At 59.1% G+C, this 17,816-nt stretch overlaps 1 protein-coding gene across 1 annotated transcript in view; it reads right to left on the bottom strand.

Annotated features, from left to right (window-relative positions):
- LOC122218545 overlaps positions 1-16,625 on the bottom strand; it is a 38,256-nt gene extending 21,631 nt beyond the window's left edge. The window contains exons 1-5 of the mRNA XM_042936745.1: positions 16,549-16,625; positions 14,769-14,842; positions 14,504-14,635; positions 12,567-12,716; positions 7,182-7,236 (exon numbers count right to left, since the gene is read on the bottom strand). Of these exons, the coding sequence (XP_042792679.1) occupies positions 7,182-7,236; positions 12,567-12,716; positions 14,504-14,635; positions 14,769-14,842; positions 16,549-16,625 (488 nt within the window). The remainder of the gene's footprint in view (positions 1-7,181; positions 7,237-12,566; positions 12,717-14,503; positions 14,636-14,768; positions 14,843-16,548) is intronic.
- Between the last annotated feature and the right edge of the window lie 1,191 nt (positions 16,626-17,816).

Below are 17,816 nucleotides of genomic sequence, written 5' to 3'. Positions count from 1 at the left end.
CCTCACCTGCCCTGTGGGTCCCCCACCCCCGTACATGGGGCCTTCCTTAGTGCCCTTCCCGCCGTGCCCCTCTGGAGTGGGTCACACAGTGGCCCCAAAGTGACAGGCCCACAGCCCGACCCCTGCAACCCGTGATCGTGACCTTCTTAGAAATGGGGTCTTTGCAGGGTTAGGGAACTCGAGATGATAGCATCCTGAGTTTAAGACCCCGAATCCAACGCCTGGGAACCCTATACAAGAAGGGGGGTCTGAGACACAGACACACAGAGAAGGCCACTCCGTTTTGGACACAGAGACTGGACTGACGTGGTCACAAGCCCAGGAGCGCCGAGCAAACTGCTGGAAACTGCTGGCAGCCGGGCGAGGGGCCTGGAACAGATCCTCCCTCAGAGCTTCCAGAATGAACGACCCTGTCAAGCCCCGGAGCTCAGACTTCCGGCTTCCTGAGTCGCAGGTGGATAAATTTCTGACCACCGGGTGTGGAAGAGAGCCCGCTGGCCTCCTCCGCACTGGGCCGTCGACCCAGGAGAAATCACAGCAGCATTCGGCATCCCCTGGGCTTGCTTTCCCCAAACTCTGCCGCCTCCTGCAGGACAGAGGACAGACACAGGGACACACGGCTCAAAGGAACCTGTCTCTCCAGGGGGTGGGGCCACCGTGCCTGGCGAGCAGCAGCAAGGGGACCCGCGGGTCTGTCTCAGATTCCCGGGAGATGAGCCCACCTCATCCGTCCGCAAACCCTGCTGCAGCCGCCCTGGGGGAGCCCCAGAACCTCACGGCCAAGGCCGGACCATCCAGCCACCTGCTGCTGGAGGGGCCATTCAGTGACCGTCAGCGCCCCAGGGCTGGGCTCCAAGCAGCTCGTGCAGGCGCAGCCAGAACCCGGGGACCGGCGGTTCCAGGCCGGCACCAGGACACCCACCCCGACACCTCCAGTCCCCACTGAGCGTGAAGCTGCGTCAGGAGACACACACCGTAACTTGGCAAAAACGCTGTTCTGCGCGGAGGAAACGCAGCCGGTGCTCCCGGCTCCGGCCAGATCCCGGCTCCGGCCTTCTCCACTCTGGTGCCTCCTTCCCCGTCACTCCGCCCTTTGGTCCGTCTTGGGTCAGCCCAGCCCGCGGCAACAAGGGCCCCTGCTTAAACAACAGACTCCTACTTCTCACAGCTCTGGGGGCTGGGGGCTGAGATCAGGGTGGCGGGGCGCCCGTTTCGGGGGGGGGGGGCGCTGCTGCAGGTGGGACGGCTGCCTTCGGGCTCTGTGCTCACTCGGTGGACAGCCAGCGAGCTCTGTCTCTCTTCTCATCAGGGCGCCCACCCCACGCATCAGGGCCCCCCCATGACCTTTCTAAACTTCACCACCTTCGTAAAGGCCCCGTCTCCAAATACAGCCACACCCGGGGCTTTGACACAGCAGCTGGGGGCACATTCGGCCCAGAGCAGGTGGCCCTTCTCCTCTGTGTTTAGCCAGTCCCGAGGCCTCTTGGGATTTCAACTTTTGCGTCCGGTCGAGTGCGCAGCAGGCCCTGGGGACGCGTACTGAGGGGCCCCGTGGCCAGCAGAAGCCTGTCCCTACCCCCGCCCCCCAAACCGGGCCTCACCTCCAGGGCATCCCAAACGCTAACCCAGCTGGTCTGCCCGACCAGACTAGGCCCTCAACCCTGGCACAGTAAGATTTGAACGCTCACATGGTTTCCACCGGCCCAGAGATGACCTCAAGACCCCCGAAAGTGCCTGCCCGAGCAAGCTCAAGGCTGCCAAAGAACCGATGACAGGCTGCGTCCTACAGCGAATTCACTAGAACTGACTGGCTTACACGGCAGCCCCGGGTAGGGCAGAGCGGGTGCCGTGAGACGCGGTGGGGCCGGCAGGGGCCGGGGGTCCCAGTGGGTGCGGAGGGTCAGGCCACGCGTGCCGTATGGCACAGGGACCGTGGTGCACAGAGGTCCCTGGGCACAGACACCAAGGCCCCGCATGCTGACCTTGCCTCTCCCCTGACAGACGCTGGCCCTGTTCCAAGGCTCTTCTCCCACCCGGACAAGCTGCCCTCCACACCACAGCCAGAAACCCTGACTGGCTCCAGAAAGGTCCAGAACGCCTCGGAGGGCAGCAGCACGCATGAGCCTTTGCAACAGGACCACATCGTGTCTACTGCCCCACCGTGTGGGGTTCCCACGATGGCCGGGCGACGGTAATGCCCACAACTGCCTCTGTGGGCCTGGCTCCCCAAGGCCGGAACGCGTGTGAGAGCTGGGTGCCGAAAAGGGGGCAGGTTCAGAGGTTCAGAGCCCGACCCCAGGCCCACATCCCCTGCGGAGCATGTGCACGGCCTTGTGTCTGGGCTTTGCTCACACGCTGTGTGCCCTGGGTGGGTTGTTCAACCTCTCGGAGCCACTCCGTGCACCGGGTCGCCAAGCCGGTGGGGACACACGTGGTCAGCGCAAATCAGTGCGCCTACCAATGTGGACAGCGTCTTTACCTTTCAAGGGACAGAGCCCTTTTGCTTCTCCCAAACCCGGGGGCCGGCTCTGGCTCACGGGGAAGGGGGTGGCCGGTGGGGTCACAGCTCTTTCCTCACAGACCGACCGTGTGGGTTTTGCTCAGGCCACCCTAACAAAGTTCCGCAGACTGGGGCGTGAACAACCCTCGCGGTCCCGGGGGCGGAACGTCCACGACTGAGATGTCGGCCAAGTTGGTTCCCCCCCCCGCCCAAAGCCTCTCTTCTTACACGTGGCTGGCGTCTTCTCCCCGTGTCCTCGTGTGGCCATCCCTCTGTGCGTGTCTGTGTCCTGATCTCTCATAAGGACACCAGTCAGATCGGATCAGGGTCCCCCCTAGTGACCTCATTTCACCTCAGTCACCTCTGTAAAGACCCCGTCTCCAAACACATCACGTCTGAGGTCCTGGGGGTAAGGACCCCCACGTACAAATTTTAGGGGGGGGACACAATTCATCTCCTAACACTGAACATCTCAATTCGCTCAGCAGGGTGGGGACAGAAATGGGCATCCTATGACAGAGCGTGTGGCCATCGGCCCAGAACATTCTCGCGGTAGAAAAGGCTCATGCCCGTCGATAACCACACCTCTACCCTCTCTGGGCAAAGAGGCAACAGGGCAGGGCTGGGCGCCTGGGTTCTGGGGACACATCACCCGCCTGGCCAAAGAACGCCCCAGCAGGGTCCACCCTCCCCACCCTCTCCATCCTTCGTCCAGAGCCCAGATCCTGGGTCACCCAGCCACGAACTCCCACAGTGGACTTTACTCACTGAACCCACATTCTTGCGTTGCTGACCCTAATGCCGTCCTACACGCCCACGGGTCCCTCACTCGTTCAGTAACCTTGCCCTCAGCGGTGCTGACGGGCCCAACACCGCTGACCTCATGCAAAGCCATCCACCAGCTCGGCCGAAACTCCTCTCGCTCTCCGAACAAATGCTTCCTGAGTGCCGACGACGTGCCAGGCTCTGCGGCTGAAGCCATTCACAGATCGGCTCACAGATCAGCAAGCAAGAGAAGTAAACGGACGAGGACACAAGGTGTAGCTGGGCCCATCACAGAGGGCAGCTCGGGAAGAGCCCTGCCCGGGCCCTGGCTTCAGGGGAGCTCCCAAAATGCACTGGTCAAGAATCAGATCCAGGCAGACCCGGTTTGAAACCTCAGCTCTTCAGCTGAGACCTACATCAACTCACTTAACCCTCTGAGCCTCAGTTTCCTCACCTGTATAACGGGGCCCAAAGTCACACCAATCCCGTGGGGTGTGTGAGAGTCAAAGGAGAGGACTATAAAGTGCTTGGAAGGCACGGCTCCTGGCCGGGGAAAGAGGGCAGGAAAGCCCAGCAATCACCGTCCTAGTAGGAAGGTGAACCAGGAAAAGGAGCATCGTGTGCAAAGGCCCAGAGGCAAGAGAGAAGGGAGGCACCCTCCAGACCACGGGGGCTGATCCGACGGGAGCAGGGGCGTGCAGGTGAGTGACGAAGATAGTCCTTCAGAGTCAAGACGGGACGCGGCCCTTCTGAGTGCAACAGGGTTTTGAACAGACGCGACAGAGTCAGATTTCCCGAGAGTGGCGTCACTTCCGCTTAAGTGTGAAGGACACCCTGGGATATGAGAGGCCCGTGATCAGGCATGAGACGGTGGATGCCCGGGCCCGGCAGGCACAGGGGGAGATGCTGCAGAGACACGAGCCACGTGAGAGACAGAAACAGCAGGAACAGGCCCCCGCCAGGCCGGGTGCGGTGAGGCCCAGGGGGAGCAGAAGCATTGGCACCCCCCCTTCGTCATCCAGGGCGTCGGGAGGCACAGCCTCGGCCTGGCAGAGCGCTCAGGCTGACACGTGAGGTTGCCACCGGCCACGGACGTGGGGGGCCACGCCTGCACCAAATCCCAGGCGGCCCCGCCGAGCCCGCGGCGGCTGGCTCTCGCCTCCCCGCACACAAATGGACATATTCAGTCTCCATCTGGGGCAGGAAAGGGGGAGGGTTGCCACCCACAAGAGAGATGGAAGGACCTCTCCGAGAGACAGACGTGATCAACAGCCAGGGGCTTTGATTCACGAGGAAAGATGTAAAAACCTGCATCTGGGTAGCTGGGGGGGGGGGGGGGGGGGGGGAGGGAGGGGGCGGGAAGGGTCAGAACTGAGGCACGAGCACAGAGGAACACGAGGGCCCAGAAGCTCCGTTTGGGGCTGACCTCTGGGCTGAAGCCAGGAGAAAAGCTAACAGGTGAGCACGCAGTTTGAAAGGAAAGGAACTTTCCAGCACCAAGAGGGGCTTTCCTGCCAGCTCGCGGGGAGTCACCCCCAAGACGCAGGGACGAGCAGCCCCCGCTCGGGACGTTCGATCAGCACGAGCGCTGGCCGTGCACTTTCCTGGCGGGCAAGTCAGGCCCGTGGTGTCCGGGGAGGTGGGAGGGGGTACAGGACGCAGGTCCTGATGGAGGCGACAGGTGGTCCTGTGACCCGACCCTCAAAAAGGTCTGTAGGGGTCAGGGTTCTCCGGAGAAAGAGAAGCAGTAGACTGTGAGCATGGGTGTGTGCATGGAGAGAAAAGGATTGATTCTAGGAGTTGGCTCACGGGATGGTGGGGGCTGACAAGTCCAAAGTGAAGAAGGGTGGACGGGAGACCCAGAGGAGGGTGGATGTGGCCGCTTGAGTCCCAAGGCCACCTGACGGCAGAACTCCCCCTTCCTCCAGGGACCTGTGTCTTTTTTTGCCAAAGCCTTCGATGGATTGGGTGAGGCCCACCACCCTTATGAAGGAATCGTCTGCTTTACCGAAAGTCTGCTGCTTTAGATGTTAATTCATTTCTTAAATATCGTCACAACGACATCTAGACTGGTGCCTGACCAAGTCTCTGGGCGTCGCGGCCCAGCTAGGTTAATGGACATTAACCATCGTGGGGTCCCTGTCGGTGCACATTTGCTCTCAGGGTCCCCCGTGTGCCTGGTAGGGGACGCGGTGGCAGAGAACACAGCCCCTGCCCCCACAGAGGCCCTGACATGACGCGGGCCTTGGGTCAGCAGGCAGCCCCTTCTCCCTGACCCAATGAGAGCCTGGACGCAGGGTCGAGCCGCTCGTCGCTGAAAACGTGGCCCTCGTCAGGATCGGGCCGTGAGGGAGGAGGGGGCTTGCTCACACTCCCCTCGGGGTTAGACTCACTCACAGAGTCCCAGAGTCCCAGGGGAGTCACGGGCCCCCCACACCCACCCCGCCTGCTGGGTGTGGTCCAGGGAGCCATCTCGCTCTCCGTGCCCGTGGACAGACCCTAAAGAGCCTGAGTGGCAGTTGCCGTGTGCCGGGCAGCATCCTAAGTCCCATACAGGCGATCCACTGAATCCCCTCAGCGATACGACGCCCATTTCACAGGTAAGGAAACCGAGGTAGAGAGGCGAAGTTGCCCAGGGTCACAGCAGCGGCCCGGCCAGGATTTGGACACAGGCTGTCTGGCGCTCAGTCCCAACCCCACACACTCACTACCTTTCAAAAGGAAAGAGGGCAGGACTGAGAACACCATTCCCTGCTCCCAGACTCATCGTCCGGGGCTCACCCCTACTCCCTGGGGGCCATAAAAGAGGGCTGGTGAAGGGGCCTTGCCGTGAGTCCAGCATAGGGCTGCCAAACAAAAAACGGGACGTCTGCTTAAATCTGAGTTTCGGGTAGGCAACAAGTTAATTTTTTTAGCATGAGTATATCCCAAATAGTGCACGGGACATACTCATACCGAAATCCCACAATTCCCTGTTTACCTGAAATCTGAATTGAACTGGAAGTCCTGTGTTTCTATTCACTAAATCTCTGACCCCTGTCCGCCAGGATCCCCCTGTGGGGACACAGACGGCATATGGACTGTGCCCCCGCCCCACGGTGAAACACCAATGTCACAGTGTGCGTGTGCAGAGTCTCTGATGGAAGGGAAGGTCGTCGGGGAAAGGGTCCCAGGGGGTGGCTCGTCACCCATCACCCTCCCCACGTGAGTGCTATGACACAGACGGGTTCATGAGGGGCACCGCAGACCACAGCCAGGTGACGGGACGAGGGGGACCCACCTCAGGCTCTGAGAGGCCACGAAACCAGCTCAGCCAGTCAGTGAGGAGGACCACAGGGGGGCTCCCACAGGGAGTGACATCGGAGCCGGAGCGCCGACCCTGGAGGACCCGGGGGCCCACGCGGCAGAGGGGCCGGGCTAGAGACTGGAGGGACCCTGGGGCGTGACATGGCTGACCCTCAGTTTCCTCCCCTGCAAAATGGGAGCAGCGATCCCTCCTTGCAGGGGAGCAAGGCAGGTGCCTGGCCTGGGGCAGCCTCCGTCTTCGTGCTGCGGAACCTGCCCTGTGACGGGGGTGACGGGAGTGCGGGCACAGGCCCCCGCTCTCCTCCTGGGCCAGGGCTGCGTTGCCAGTGGCAGAGGGGGTTGCCAGAAGGGTCTCCCTCGGGAGGCGGGTGCTCGGGGCACAGCACAGGCAGGAATAGGAGGGTCGGGGGCTTGCAGGTGGGAGACCCGCAGGGACGGGGTGGGCTCCAGGTGCGGGAGAGAAAGTCCGGCCCCACAGGCAGACCTGGGCACCAGTAGGGAAAGGCCAGTCCGGGAGAAGCCGGGCTCGGGCGTGTCGGCCACAGGGGGCAGGTCACCTGATGGCTCTCTCTCCCTGACACTGGGTTGAGACCCCAGCTCTGCCACTTACTGGGTATGTGATGTCTGGCAAATCGCTGAACTGCTCTGGGCCTCGGTGTCCTCGCCTGTAAATGGGACAGTAACAGTGCCAACCAGGAGAGATGTCACGTAGCTCAAAGGAGATCCACACACACCGGCACTGAGACCTCGCTGGAAATGAGCGACCTCTCCTGCTGCGTGACCAGGCTGCCCTGACACCGCTCTTTTCCTAAATGGTATATTGGCGGAAATACACGGTGGTAAGTCTCACCAGCTGGGGACCTGCCTGACCACGTGCGGGCATATTTCTTCTGGATGTTTTCAATTCGTAATTTTTCCACACACACACACACATCACGTGGTATGCATAATCTTGCCTTTTGCTTTTTTCACTTAAAACGTAACCATAAGCATTTCAGCCTCTTATTAAAAGTTTTCATCACCAGCATTTTTCTTTTAACAGGTCGATACAGAAGAACTCATTACCCTCAACTTCTGGATTTTTTACTCTCGTAAATGATTCTGATAAACATCTCATCTATTTACCTCTTTGTCCGAATTCTTTTTCCCGCCTCCAGTCCCCAAAGTGGGATTCCTAAGACAACTGAAAGGCTCTTGACAAAAAGGGGTAAGTCACTTCCCAAATTTGCTGAAATTCAGCTGCCTAAAAGCCAGGCGGTGGCCGTGCCCACGGAGCTCCACGTGGGACCTCGGGACCGAGGCGTGGACACCTTTCAGGGGCTGCTCACAGCCCTAGTCTCCAACTCCATTCTCGGTGTTCCCTCAACTCTGACTCCCAAGAAGCCGCAGGTGTGGAAACTTCTGGTGGAAACTTCCGGTCACAGGCAGAACAAGATGGCAGGTGACATAAAGCATAATTCTGCAACTTGCTCCTTCCCAAATGTTGCGTCAGACCAAAGTAAAACACAAAACAAGACAATACAACAGCTCTTCTGAGGCCTCTTGAAAGCCCTGACAGGACCTGCATCACCTGCACTAACAATACCACTTCCCCAATTTCTCTCTTCTAGAAAATGGACTTCATCTCCTGGGGCCAGGAAGAACATGGATGCTCTTAATTGCTGGGATCAGGTGGTCATGAAAATGCCGTATGTCAAAACTTGCAAAGTGCGGCAAAAGTTGTTCTTAGAGGGGGGCGCCTGGGGAGGCTCGGTCGGTTAAGCGTTCACCTTCAGCTCGGGTCATGATCTCGCGGCTAGTGGGTTCGAGCCCCGCGTCGGGCTCTGTGCTGCCAGCTCGGAGCCCGGAACCTGCTTCGGATTCCGTGTCTCCCTCTCTCTCTGCCCCTCCCCTGCTCATGCTCTGTCTCTCTGTCTCTCTCTCTCTCTCTCAAAAAATAAACATTTTTAAAAATTTCAAAAAATAACATACCTACCTAGAAAACCCAAAAGAGATCTACAATCTAATAAATAAATTATTAGAAGCACTAAGAGAACTCAAAACCATTTCTGGGCGTAAGCTCTACTTAGAAATATCACAATTACATTTCTATACACCAGCAATAAGCAGGAAATGTAATTTTGAAAAGATACCCTGCATAGTATCAACAAAAAATATTAACTACCTAGAAGTAACTCTAACAAACATGCACAAGACTTTTCTAAAAAAGTATCCTTAACGAAGATATCTCACACACACACACACACACACACACACACACACACACACACAGTTAAGCTCACCCTTCTTAGTGCACAGTTGTACAAATTTTAACAAATACATGTGGTCACGTGACCACTACTAGTCAAGATAAAGAGCATCTCCAACAGCCCAAGTAGTTCCCTTGTGTCCCTGAAGCTGTCATCTTGGGCCCCAGCGTCCTGCACACCCAGTGGAACGTGTATGACACTTAGGAAAACACCACCCTATACCAATGGCTGAGCTAGGGGGTAGGGTCCACGGTCACAGAGGACAGGATAGCGAGGAGATGTCCCCATAATGTGACCCTACTGGATAAAAACTAACACAGGTCCTCAGGCACAGAGAAATTAGGATGTTTTTGTACAGTGGGGTCAACGACCTTCCCCACACCCATAGGTTTCTCCAACCCAGAGCCCTGATGCACAGAGAGGTTATGTATCCAGAGTCACACAGCACATGGGTGGCAAAAGTCTCAAGCCTCGTGCCCCTCTGCAAACACTCTCTCCCCACCATAAACTCTTCTTCCCTGTCTTTCTCTTCAGCCCAGCGCCTTGGAAGCATACGGAGGGTAATGAGCGAGGGGAGGTGAAAGCTGAAATTCATATGAGCACTTAAGAATGACTTTTCAATGGTTCAGTGACATAAGGCCTCCAGTGGTAAATCTAAACTCTATCAGACAAGACAGTACAGGGGAGCGAGTCCATGGTGGCTAGAGTGAGGGGAAACGGGGCGGATGGGAAGGCCCGGGGCCTGGGGAGGTGCTGGGGTGGGCACCTGCGGGCCTCAGTCCCAGGCTCCGCCAACCAAGGCATTTGCATCCCCAATAGCAGGGGTGCCTGGTTCCCAGCCCACTCCACCTGGATCCAGATGGTCCCCAGGGGAATAGAGGACTCCATGCCCAGTGCTCCGCAGGGCCTCAGTGCCAGGTGGCCGGCAGCTGGGCCTGTCCCAGAGGAGCCCCAGAGGGCAAGGGCCAACCCCACTCACACTGTGTGCCCTGCAGCCAGTGAGGCAGTGGTGGGGCATGAGGGTTAAGTGTGTCACTGGTGGGGGCTGGGCACCCCCAGACCTCCACGCAGGGAACTTTCCGCTGTCTCCTCCTAGGACGGCCGTCCCTCCACAGGTCAGCCTGTCAGGCTTCTATCTGTGCTCAGACTCCTCTGTGCTCCCTGGGGATCCTACAGCGCTGCGTGGTGACGGCCAGACTCCTTTGGTCTCCCCAGCTAGATCGCAAACATCCCCAAGGCACGAGACAGCTGGCAAACCCCGTCTTCCCCACTTCCTCGCTGTGTGACCTTGAGCAAGTCTCTTAACACCCCTGTGCCTGTTTCCTCATTCATAAAATGGGGCTAGTGACAGCACCTTGCTTATATGTACTTGACTTCAGAAGATTAACGGAATGGATAAATGACATGTTTTTGACAGGTATCCTCTCTGTGTCCCCAGTGCCCCGGGATTCAGAAACACCTGCTAAGTGACTGCCTGGGGGAGGGCCTCTCCTCTGTCACCCCGACACGGCTTCTGTCTAGTACTAAAGCAGTGAGGCGGAGTCTGAAGAGCACAGACCACGGACCGGGCTGCCTGGGTTCAAACCTCAGCACCCCTGACTCCTTGCTGTGTGACATCGGGAGGCCCCTCAACCTCTCTGTTTCTCTGCATGCTCATGCCTGCCCCGTAGAACTGTCGGGGAGGAAACAGATGAGCCCTTGAGAAGTCAGTGCTATTACAACCATTAATAAAAATTCCTTTCCTTCCCCTCCGGCTCCCCTTCCCTCACCGGAAAGGCTGGAGGAGACGGGGAGCAGGGAAGCTAGGACAGGAGAGTGATGAGGCCCTGGTCAGCCCCCGTCAGATGAGGCTGACAAATGGAGCCTGATCCAGGAAGGATTTAGCAAGCCCCTCAAGCCGGCCGTAAATAAAGCACTGGTGGCTGGTGGGGGGAGGGGGGGCAGGCGGCAGGACAGAGACAAATGAGCGACAGATGGCCAGCCACCCATCGCCCTCCTGTGGCGGCCAGAGCCCCCAGCACGGCCCACCCAGCAAGTGGCCTGGGAGGCGGGTGCCCAGGTCGTGTATTTGAGAGGCTGGCTGCGGACCTATCAGTGGGCCCTGAGGGGAGCGGGGACTGCACCCCAAGGGAGCCAGCTCTGTACCCACGGGCCGAGGTCCAGGCACTTCAGCCTGGAGGGCAGCGAGGTGCCAACTGCGCCCCGCCCTGGGCCCGGACGCCACTTGGGAGGCACTCGGCAGGGTAAGGCTCAGCAAGGCTGACTTCTGGGAAAAGCCCACTGATGTCTTCATCCATTCATCAGTGAGCACCTACTGTGGGTCTGGCAGTGGGTGGGTACACAGCAGGGACAGAGAGCCCCGGGCTCTGGACCCTGCCTCATGGAGCACAAGGACAAAGGCTGCCTCAGACACAACCCCCCTCCCACGTGCCAAACGGCCTCCCAACAGTAACAAAGACGATCACAGTCAGTCATGCAATTCTGGGAAAGGTTGCACGTCCCGCAGAGCCCAGGACAGAGCTCAGAGCCACATCTGGACGCCGAGAGGATGCCCAGCCCTCTACCGCTGGGCCCAGGAGGCAGGGCCATTGGGGAGGGGCCCTATGCTTAGGTGCCCAGGCCAAATCCCCCAGCTGTGGGGACTGGGAATGCCGGTGGGCTTCCGGGAGGCTCAGAAACACCCCAGCGGGCACGCCCTGAAGATCAGCAGGGCCGAGCCAGGCAGGAGGAAACAGGCTCCCCAAACAGCGCGGGGCCAGGCTAGGAGCACAGAGAGTAAATATGAGTATGTGCCAGCCCAGGTCCCCCAGGAGCCCACGGTCTGACAGACACAGACGGCCATTCGGTGACAGCCACGCACAGGGGCGGCGGGTCTAAGGGCAGGAGATGCCTGGCCGCCCGCAGGGCCGGGACACTTCTTGGGACAGAACCGAGCAGATGTTTGCAGGATGCGTCGGGCTCAGGCAGACAAGGAGAAGGAGAAGGCCGGCAGAGGGAACGGCGGAGGGGGGAGGCTGGGCGGAGCTGAGCACGGGCAAGGGCAGGGCCAGAGGACCTCGGCCTCATCCGGAGTGTGAGGAGGCGGGCGAGGAGGGAGGCTTGAGAGCTGGGTGCTCTTATCTCCCTGGACAGAAGAAACCGAGGCACAAAGAGACTAAGAAACTTGCTCAAGGCCACTAGGCTAATACACTGATCGAGCCAGGATTTAACCTCCCACCACCACCACCACCACCACCAAGCCCAGGCCTTAATGCCTCTCGGGCAATAGGGAGCCACGGGAGGTTACAGAGTGTGGGAGTGGCTGGGTTCTCGGTGTGGGGCTGGACAGAAAAGGGGTGGACGACGGGGCTGGGGGTGGGGTCCTGGCACAGCCCTGACCCACTGCAGGAAGGAGCAGCACAGAGACCCCAGAGCCAGGCCGTACTCGGGGCCCTGCTGCAATGGAGGCAGATGTGCCAGCCCCAGATGCGGGGGTCGGAGAGCCTCCTCCAGCAGGTGGCTCCCCCCCTTCCTCACGGGGACAGGTGGCCCACAGGGCCCACTGCCCTGCCCAGGCCTGGCCAGCGTCCCTTCCTCCCCAATCCCCAGAGCCCCTGCCTCCGTCCAAAGGCCAGGCCTTCGGGCTGCTCGGAAATGCGGGTGGCACTGGTGAGGCTCTGCCCGGACACCCCATTTCAGATGCTCCCGCCCACCTTTGCTGGGGGAGGCTGGCCCCAGTCGTTCCACCGTTCTGTTTTGTGGCTTACCTGCAGGTGAAATATCCAGAGGGCAGCCGTTCTCCTGCGAAGCCCCCCGTTCTAGAGCGCGGGGGGCCACGGGGGAGCAGGAGGCGGGCGGGCGTCGGCGGGGGAGCCTGCGGCGCCCCGGGGCCCGGCCGGGCAGAGACACGGCTGGGTCTGCGAGAGTAACAGAATACGAAATTCATATTAATTTTCTGTGTAGCCAGGATTTGAATTTCAAATCAGGCCCCAAGTTGATTCAGATTGACTGCAGCCGGTCTCCCAGAACCCGTCAATCGGCGCCCAGCCACTCGGGCAGCCGGGAGACTTTCTCAGACGGGCCTAGTGCCTCCAGCCGGGGGCAGGGGCTGTGCACCCAACAGGCAGGCTGACCCGCCCCAGGCTCTGCCTCCAGGGGCCGAGTCCAGACCGTCCCCTGGCTTTCCATGCCAGCATCCCCCCAAAATCTCCACTTGGTCGGGGTGGGCGGGGGGGGGGGGCGGTTTGTTCGGCTTTGCTGAGATAGGACCGACAAAATGTAAGATATTTAAAGCATACGCTATGATGACTGGACACACAGATCCACTGTGGAAGGGCACCCCAACTAACTAACCAGCTCATCAATCACCTCCCCTTTTCACGGGGTGTGTGTGTGTGTGTGTGTGTGTGTGTGAACACGTAAGCTCTACACTCAGCAAATGTCACTGGTACAATATGGTGTCACAACAGTGTGGTCGGCTATAATCACCATTGTTTTTAAGTTTTTTTAATGTTTATTTATTTCTGAGACAGAGAGACAGAGTGTGAGTAGGGGAGGGGCAGAGAGAGGGAGACACAGAATCCGAAGCAGGCTCCGGGCTCCGAGTGGTCGGCACAGAGCCCGACGCGGGGCTCGAACCCACAAACCGCGAGGTCGTGACCTGAGCCGAAGTTGGATGCTCAACCGAATGAGCCCCCCAGGCCTCATTCATCTTACAGCTCACAGTTCGTGCCCTTGGACCACCGGCTCCCTACCCCCACCCCTGCCCCTGGCACCCACTAACTGAAGGCTCCCCCTGCACTGGGGCACCAAAGGCACGGTCACCCGTGACCTGTTCCTGGCACCCGCTACCCACGCGCTTACCTGCGGCAGGCTCCGCCTTCCAGAGCCTCATTTCCCTCACCTGGGAAATGGGACAACAGCTCCCGCTGGCTCTGCAGGGGATCTAAGAAGCATTCCATTCACTCGGCAACACTCTGCAAGCATTTAGCGCCCCCCAGGTTCCAGACCCTCTCCTTGGGGCAGGGGCAGAGGTGGACACCTCAGTGAACAAACCAGACCAAACTCCCTGCCCCCAGGATGCTGCGGTCCCAGGGCCGTGGTTCTCAACCGGGGGGGGGGGGGGGGGGGGGGGGGGGGGTGGGGGCGGTGCCCCAGAGGACACTTGGCAATGTCTGGAGACGGTTTTTCCATAACCCTGGGGTCAGGGTGCTACTGGCAATCCAGGGGGTGGGGGTCAGGGTCGTCAATGCACCGGATGGCCCCGAGCAGGCAGTTTACCTGCCCCAAAGGCCAGTAGCGCCCAGGGTTGAGGAGCCCTGTTCTAGGGGAGGCAGTAATTTAAATCAGTAAGCCGAATAGATTGCTAGAAAGGGCTACGTGACAAAGAGTTCAAGTCCGCACAGAGAATCAAGAACATAAGTTCCGTCTGCCTCGCACAGCAAGAATGAGGCTCGGTGGGGAGGGGACGCTTCCAGCCCTGAGACCCAAAGACAGGCCGCCCGCTTGGCATCAACCTGGGCCAGAGATGGCCCCCAGAGGCTGCCAGTGGGACCCAGAGATAAAAGGGGCGAAGTGCCTGCCCCCAGGGCCCCCGGACGGCCTCCTGCCGTCCACAGCCGTTGCCGAAAGGCACGCGCTCCCTCCGTTTTCAGATTTGTAAGAAACAAGCATGTTTCTGCACTTCAGGCTCCTTTACACCTACTTTCGTCTCTTGCTGCCACGGCGTCGAGGTCTCCCCGTCCCGGCGCGGGGCTGTGCGGGTGCGCCTGGTCGAGGACCTTCCAGAGCTGACCCCTCCACTCCCCAGGTGGTGGGCACTGGGGTGGCGTCCAGGCTCAGCGAGTGAGCCAAGAGCTGCTAGGACACTCGCCGCGGGGTGGGACCGCCGGCTCCTGTCCCCGCGCCACCGCCAGGCTCCGCGAGGTCTTGCCGAACCGGCTTCCACCCGGGTGCACCTGCAAGCCCACCGGCTACAGACAAGCCTTCTGATTGGCCCGCATCCTGCCCGTGATTGGGCGACGCGTAGGCAGGTGACGCCCGTCTGGCCAATGAGAGTGAGAAGAGGGCCGCCCAGGGGATGGCGGCAAATTCTCTAACTCCCGGGACTGGCTGACCTCCGCGCTGAGCCCTAACCCGAACCCCGACTCACAGGGCTCGACGGGCTCCCCTACGCGTCGGGACGGGACGGGACGGGACGCGCCAGCCACCTTTGCGAGCACCCGGAGACCGCGCAGAGCAGATGGCAAGCCTGGGCCCTAGGCGTCCATCACGGAGCCCCTGAATGAACACCCACCCTCCGGCCCCCCAGGCCCTCCCCTTGGCCTTCAGCTTGTTAACAGGGAACCGAACTTCTTTTCTGACTTCGAGTTGGGTTTGCTGTTGCTTTCAGCCCAAGGTGCCCCGACCGCCCCCCAGCCTGGTTCTCCAGCCAATTCCGTGGCGGCTCACCCGCCTTTTTATCAAACTCATATTCTGCTTAAATCAGCCAGAGTTGATTTGGGTTACTTAGAACCCTGATGATCCAGAGGAGAGTCTGAACCCAGTCCTGTCTGCCAATGAGCAAAGGTGCCAAGACAGGAAGGAGGGAGTGTTTGGAGACAGAGATGAGAGAGAAGGTGGGGCAGAGGCTGGGGCTCCAAGAGGTAACCACCCCTCGTGGGTGGGAACACCAAGGTCACAGGGCAGGAGCACGGGCAGGGGTCAGATCCCAGAGGGACTTCAATGCCAAGGAGAAGAATGTTGATTATATTTTTAAAGTCCTGAGATGTTGACCAAAAGAGTCACCTAGTAAAGTTGGCACTTCGGTGGGGGCACCTGGGTGGCTCAGTCGGCTAAACGTCCTGCTCTCGGTCTCAGCTCAGGTCATGATCTCAGGGTTTGTGAGTTCGAGCCCTGCATTGGGCTCCATGCTGTCATCCCAGAGATTCTCTCTATCTCTTTCTCTTCCTTTCCCCTATTTGTGCTCTCTCTCTCTCTCTCTCTCTCTCAATATAAATGAACAACAAAAATAAATAAAATTTCCTTTTTAAAATTGGCACTTTAGGGAGTTCACCTGGACCGGGTAGTTAGGGGCCCAAGAGAGGGGTCTGGCATCCTGGGAGCCAGCCAGGGCCCACACCATCTCGGCTGGTGCACACAGCTTCCCCTCCCCAGGGAAGGGACCACCACAGCCCCCTGCTGGTCAGGGCCACAGCAGGAATTCAGACAGACACCAAACCCAGGGCTGTTTCGCTACATCCTGCCACCCCAAGTGTGAGAAGAGAGTTAGCACCCGGGTGCGATCCGGCCAGAATCATCCCTGCTGAAGGGAGAGACCTGTACGCCCACCAGCAAAATGTTTCTGTAATGCTTCAAACCCGGGGAGCGGGTCACTAGCTTTAAGGCCGTCTCGTCTCACGGCTGCCGAGGCTGGGGAAGTGACATCCCATCTTTTTATGGGACGTTAATTTAAATAAAGCCTTTGCCAGATGACAATCCTTGTCTGTGGGTAGTGAAGTAAGCTCTCTGCAGGAGCAGGGGGGGACATAAGCCAAGCTTTCCCAGGGTCTCAGGGAAACCACAGGGTAGGTCTGAGACCCTGGCGGGGGAGGCAGAGCCCAGAAACTCCTGCATCCGCGGGTGGTGTCCCCCAAGCTGGGCTCACTACAAGCCTCTTCTCAGCCTGAGCAGGCTGCTAGGGGTGTGGAAGGGCATGAGGCATTTGCAGAACCCCTGGGACGGCTGTGGAGAAGCAACGGTCCCTGGCACCTGCCATGGCCAGGCCCTCCGGGGTAGGTGTGGTTGAGTTCTTCCAGGACCCCCGAAAGAGGTGCTGCTCTTACCATCCCCGTTGTGCCGGCAGGCAAGTGAGGCCCAGGGGCGCTGGGGGACCTGCTGAAGCTCACACAGCTGGCAGGGCCTGGACTTGAACCCAGTGCCGTCCACACTCATTTACTCGCCCCTCACCAGTGAGCACTGAGGGCACCGAAAGGCTGAAGGGATCAGGGAGGCTTCATGGAGGAGGAGGCATTGCACTGAGCCATGAAGGGTGAATCGGAGCCAGGGGCCTTTAGAGCAGGGAAAGGTCTTTCCCTGAAAGGGGAAAAGTATGAACCAAGGCTCAGAGGTGAGGGCAAAGGTGCAGGTCAAAACAAAATCCCTTCAAGCCCCCGAAGAATCCCCCTTTTGAATGCGTCCAAACTGGGGAGCTGGAGAGACTCTAAGTTCCAAAGGAAGATTTGCTATTCGCTGTCTCTTTGAGCAAGACTCTCAAGCCAAGATTTTAAAATCCTCTTTCTTCTTGAAAAAAAACATTTCTGGTTTCCAGCCTGTGTTTCTGGCAACCTCATTCGCCGAGTCTCGGCATCTGGGAGAAATGATGCACTCAGAAAAAGAAGGCGTGTGGCCGCCAGCAGGGAAGAGGCCAGAGCAGGGGGTGAGCCAGCAGGGAGGAAGCAGAGAAGGAAACGAGGGGAAGGGGGCCCTGGAGGGGTTCTGCTCCAAGGGGCGCCACCAGGGAAGCCCCTTGGGAAGGAAAGTGACCCTGCTGAGCGCCTGCCTTTCGATTGGGCCAACGCTGATAAAGCACCTGCTGGGTGTGCCATGCCACTGTGTCCTGGGACAAAGGAATTAAACTCTTGGGACTCCTTTCCGCCTCGGGAGGATGAATTTGCTTTCTTTTTTTTTTTTTTTTAACGTTTATTTATTTTTGAGACAGAGAGAGACAGAGCATGAACGGGGGAGGGGCAGAGAGAGAGGGAGACACAGAATCGGAAGCAGGCTCCAGGCTCTGAGCCATCAGGCCCAGAGCCCGACGCGGGGCTCGAACCCACGGACCGCGAGATCATGACCCAAGCCGAAGTTGGACGCTCAACCGACTGAGCCACCCAGGCGCCCCTGAATTTGCTTTCTAGATCAGACAGGTAGTCTACCAGAGGGACTCAATCAGTTAGATGCACAAGGAGGAAGAAACATTACTTAATTAAAGACGTCCCCAGTGGAAGAGGTCTTGTGTGGACGGCTCCAGCACTGGCAAG

The sequence above is a fragment of the Panthera leo genome, chromosome B1 (assembly GCF_018350215.1).
Source record: "Panthera leo isolate Ple1 chromosome B1, P.leo_Ple1_pat1.1, whole genome shotgun sequence".
NCBI lineage: Eukaryota > Metazoa > Chordata > Mammalia > Carnivora > Felidae > Panthera > Panthera leo.
The sequence above is the reverse complement of the archived record's forward strand: the minus strand, read 5'-3'. Positions and strand labels throughout refer to the sequence as shown.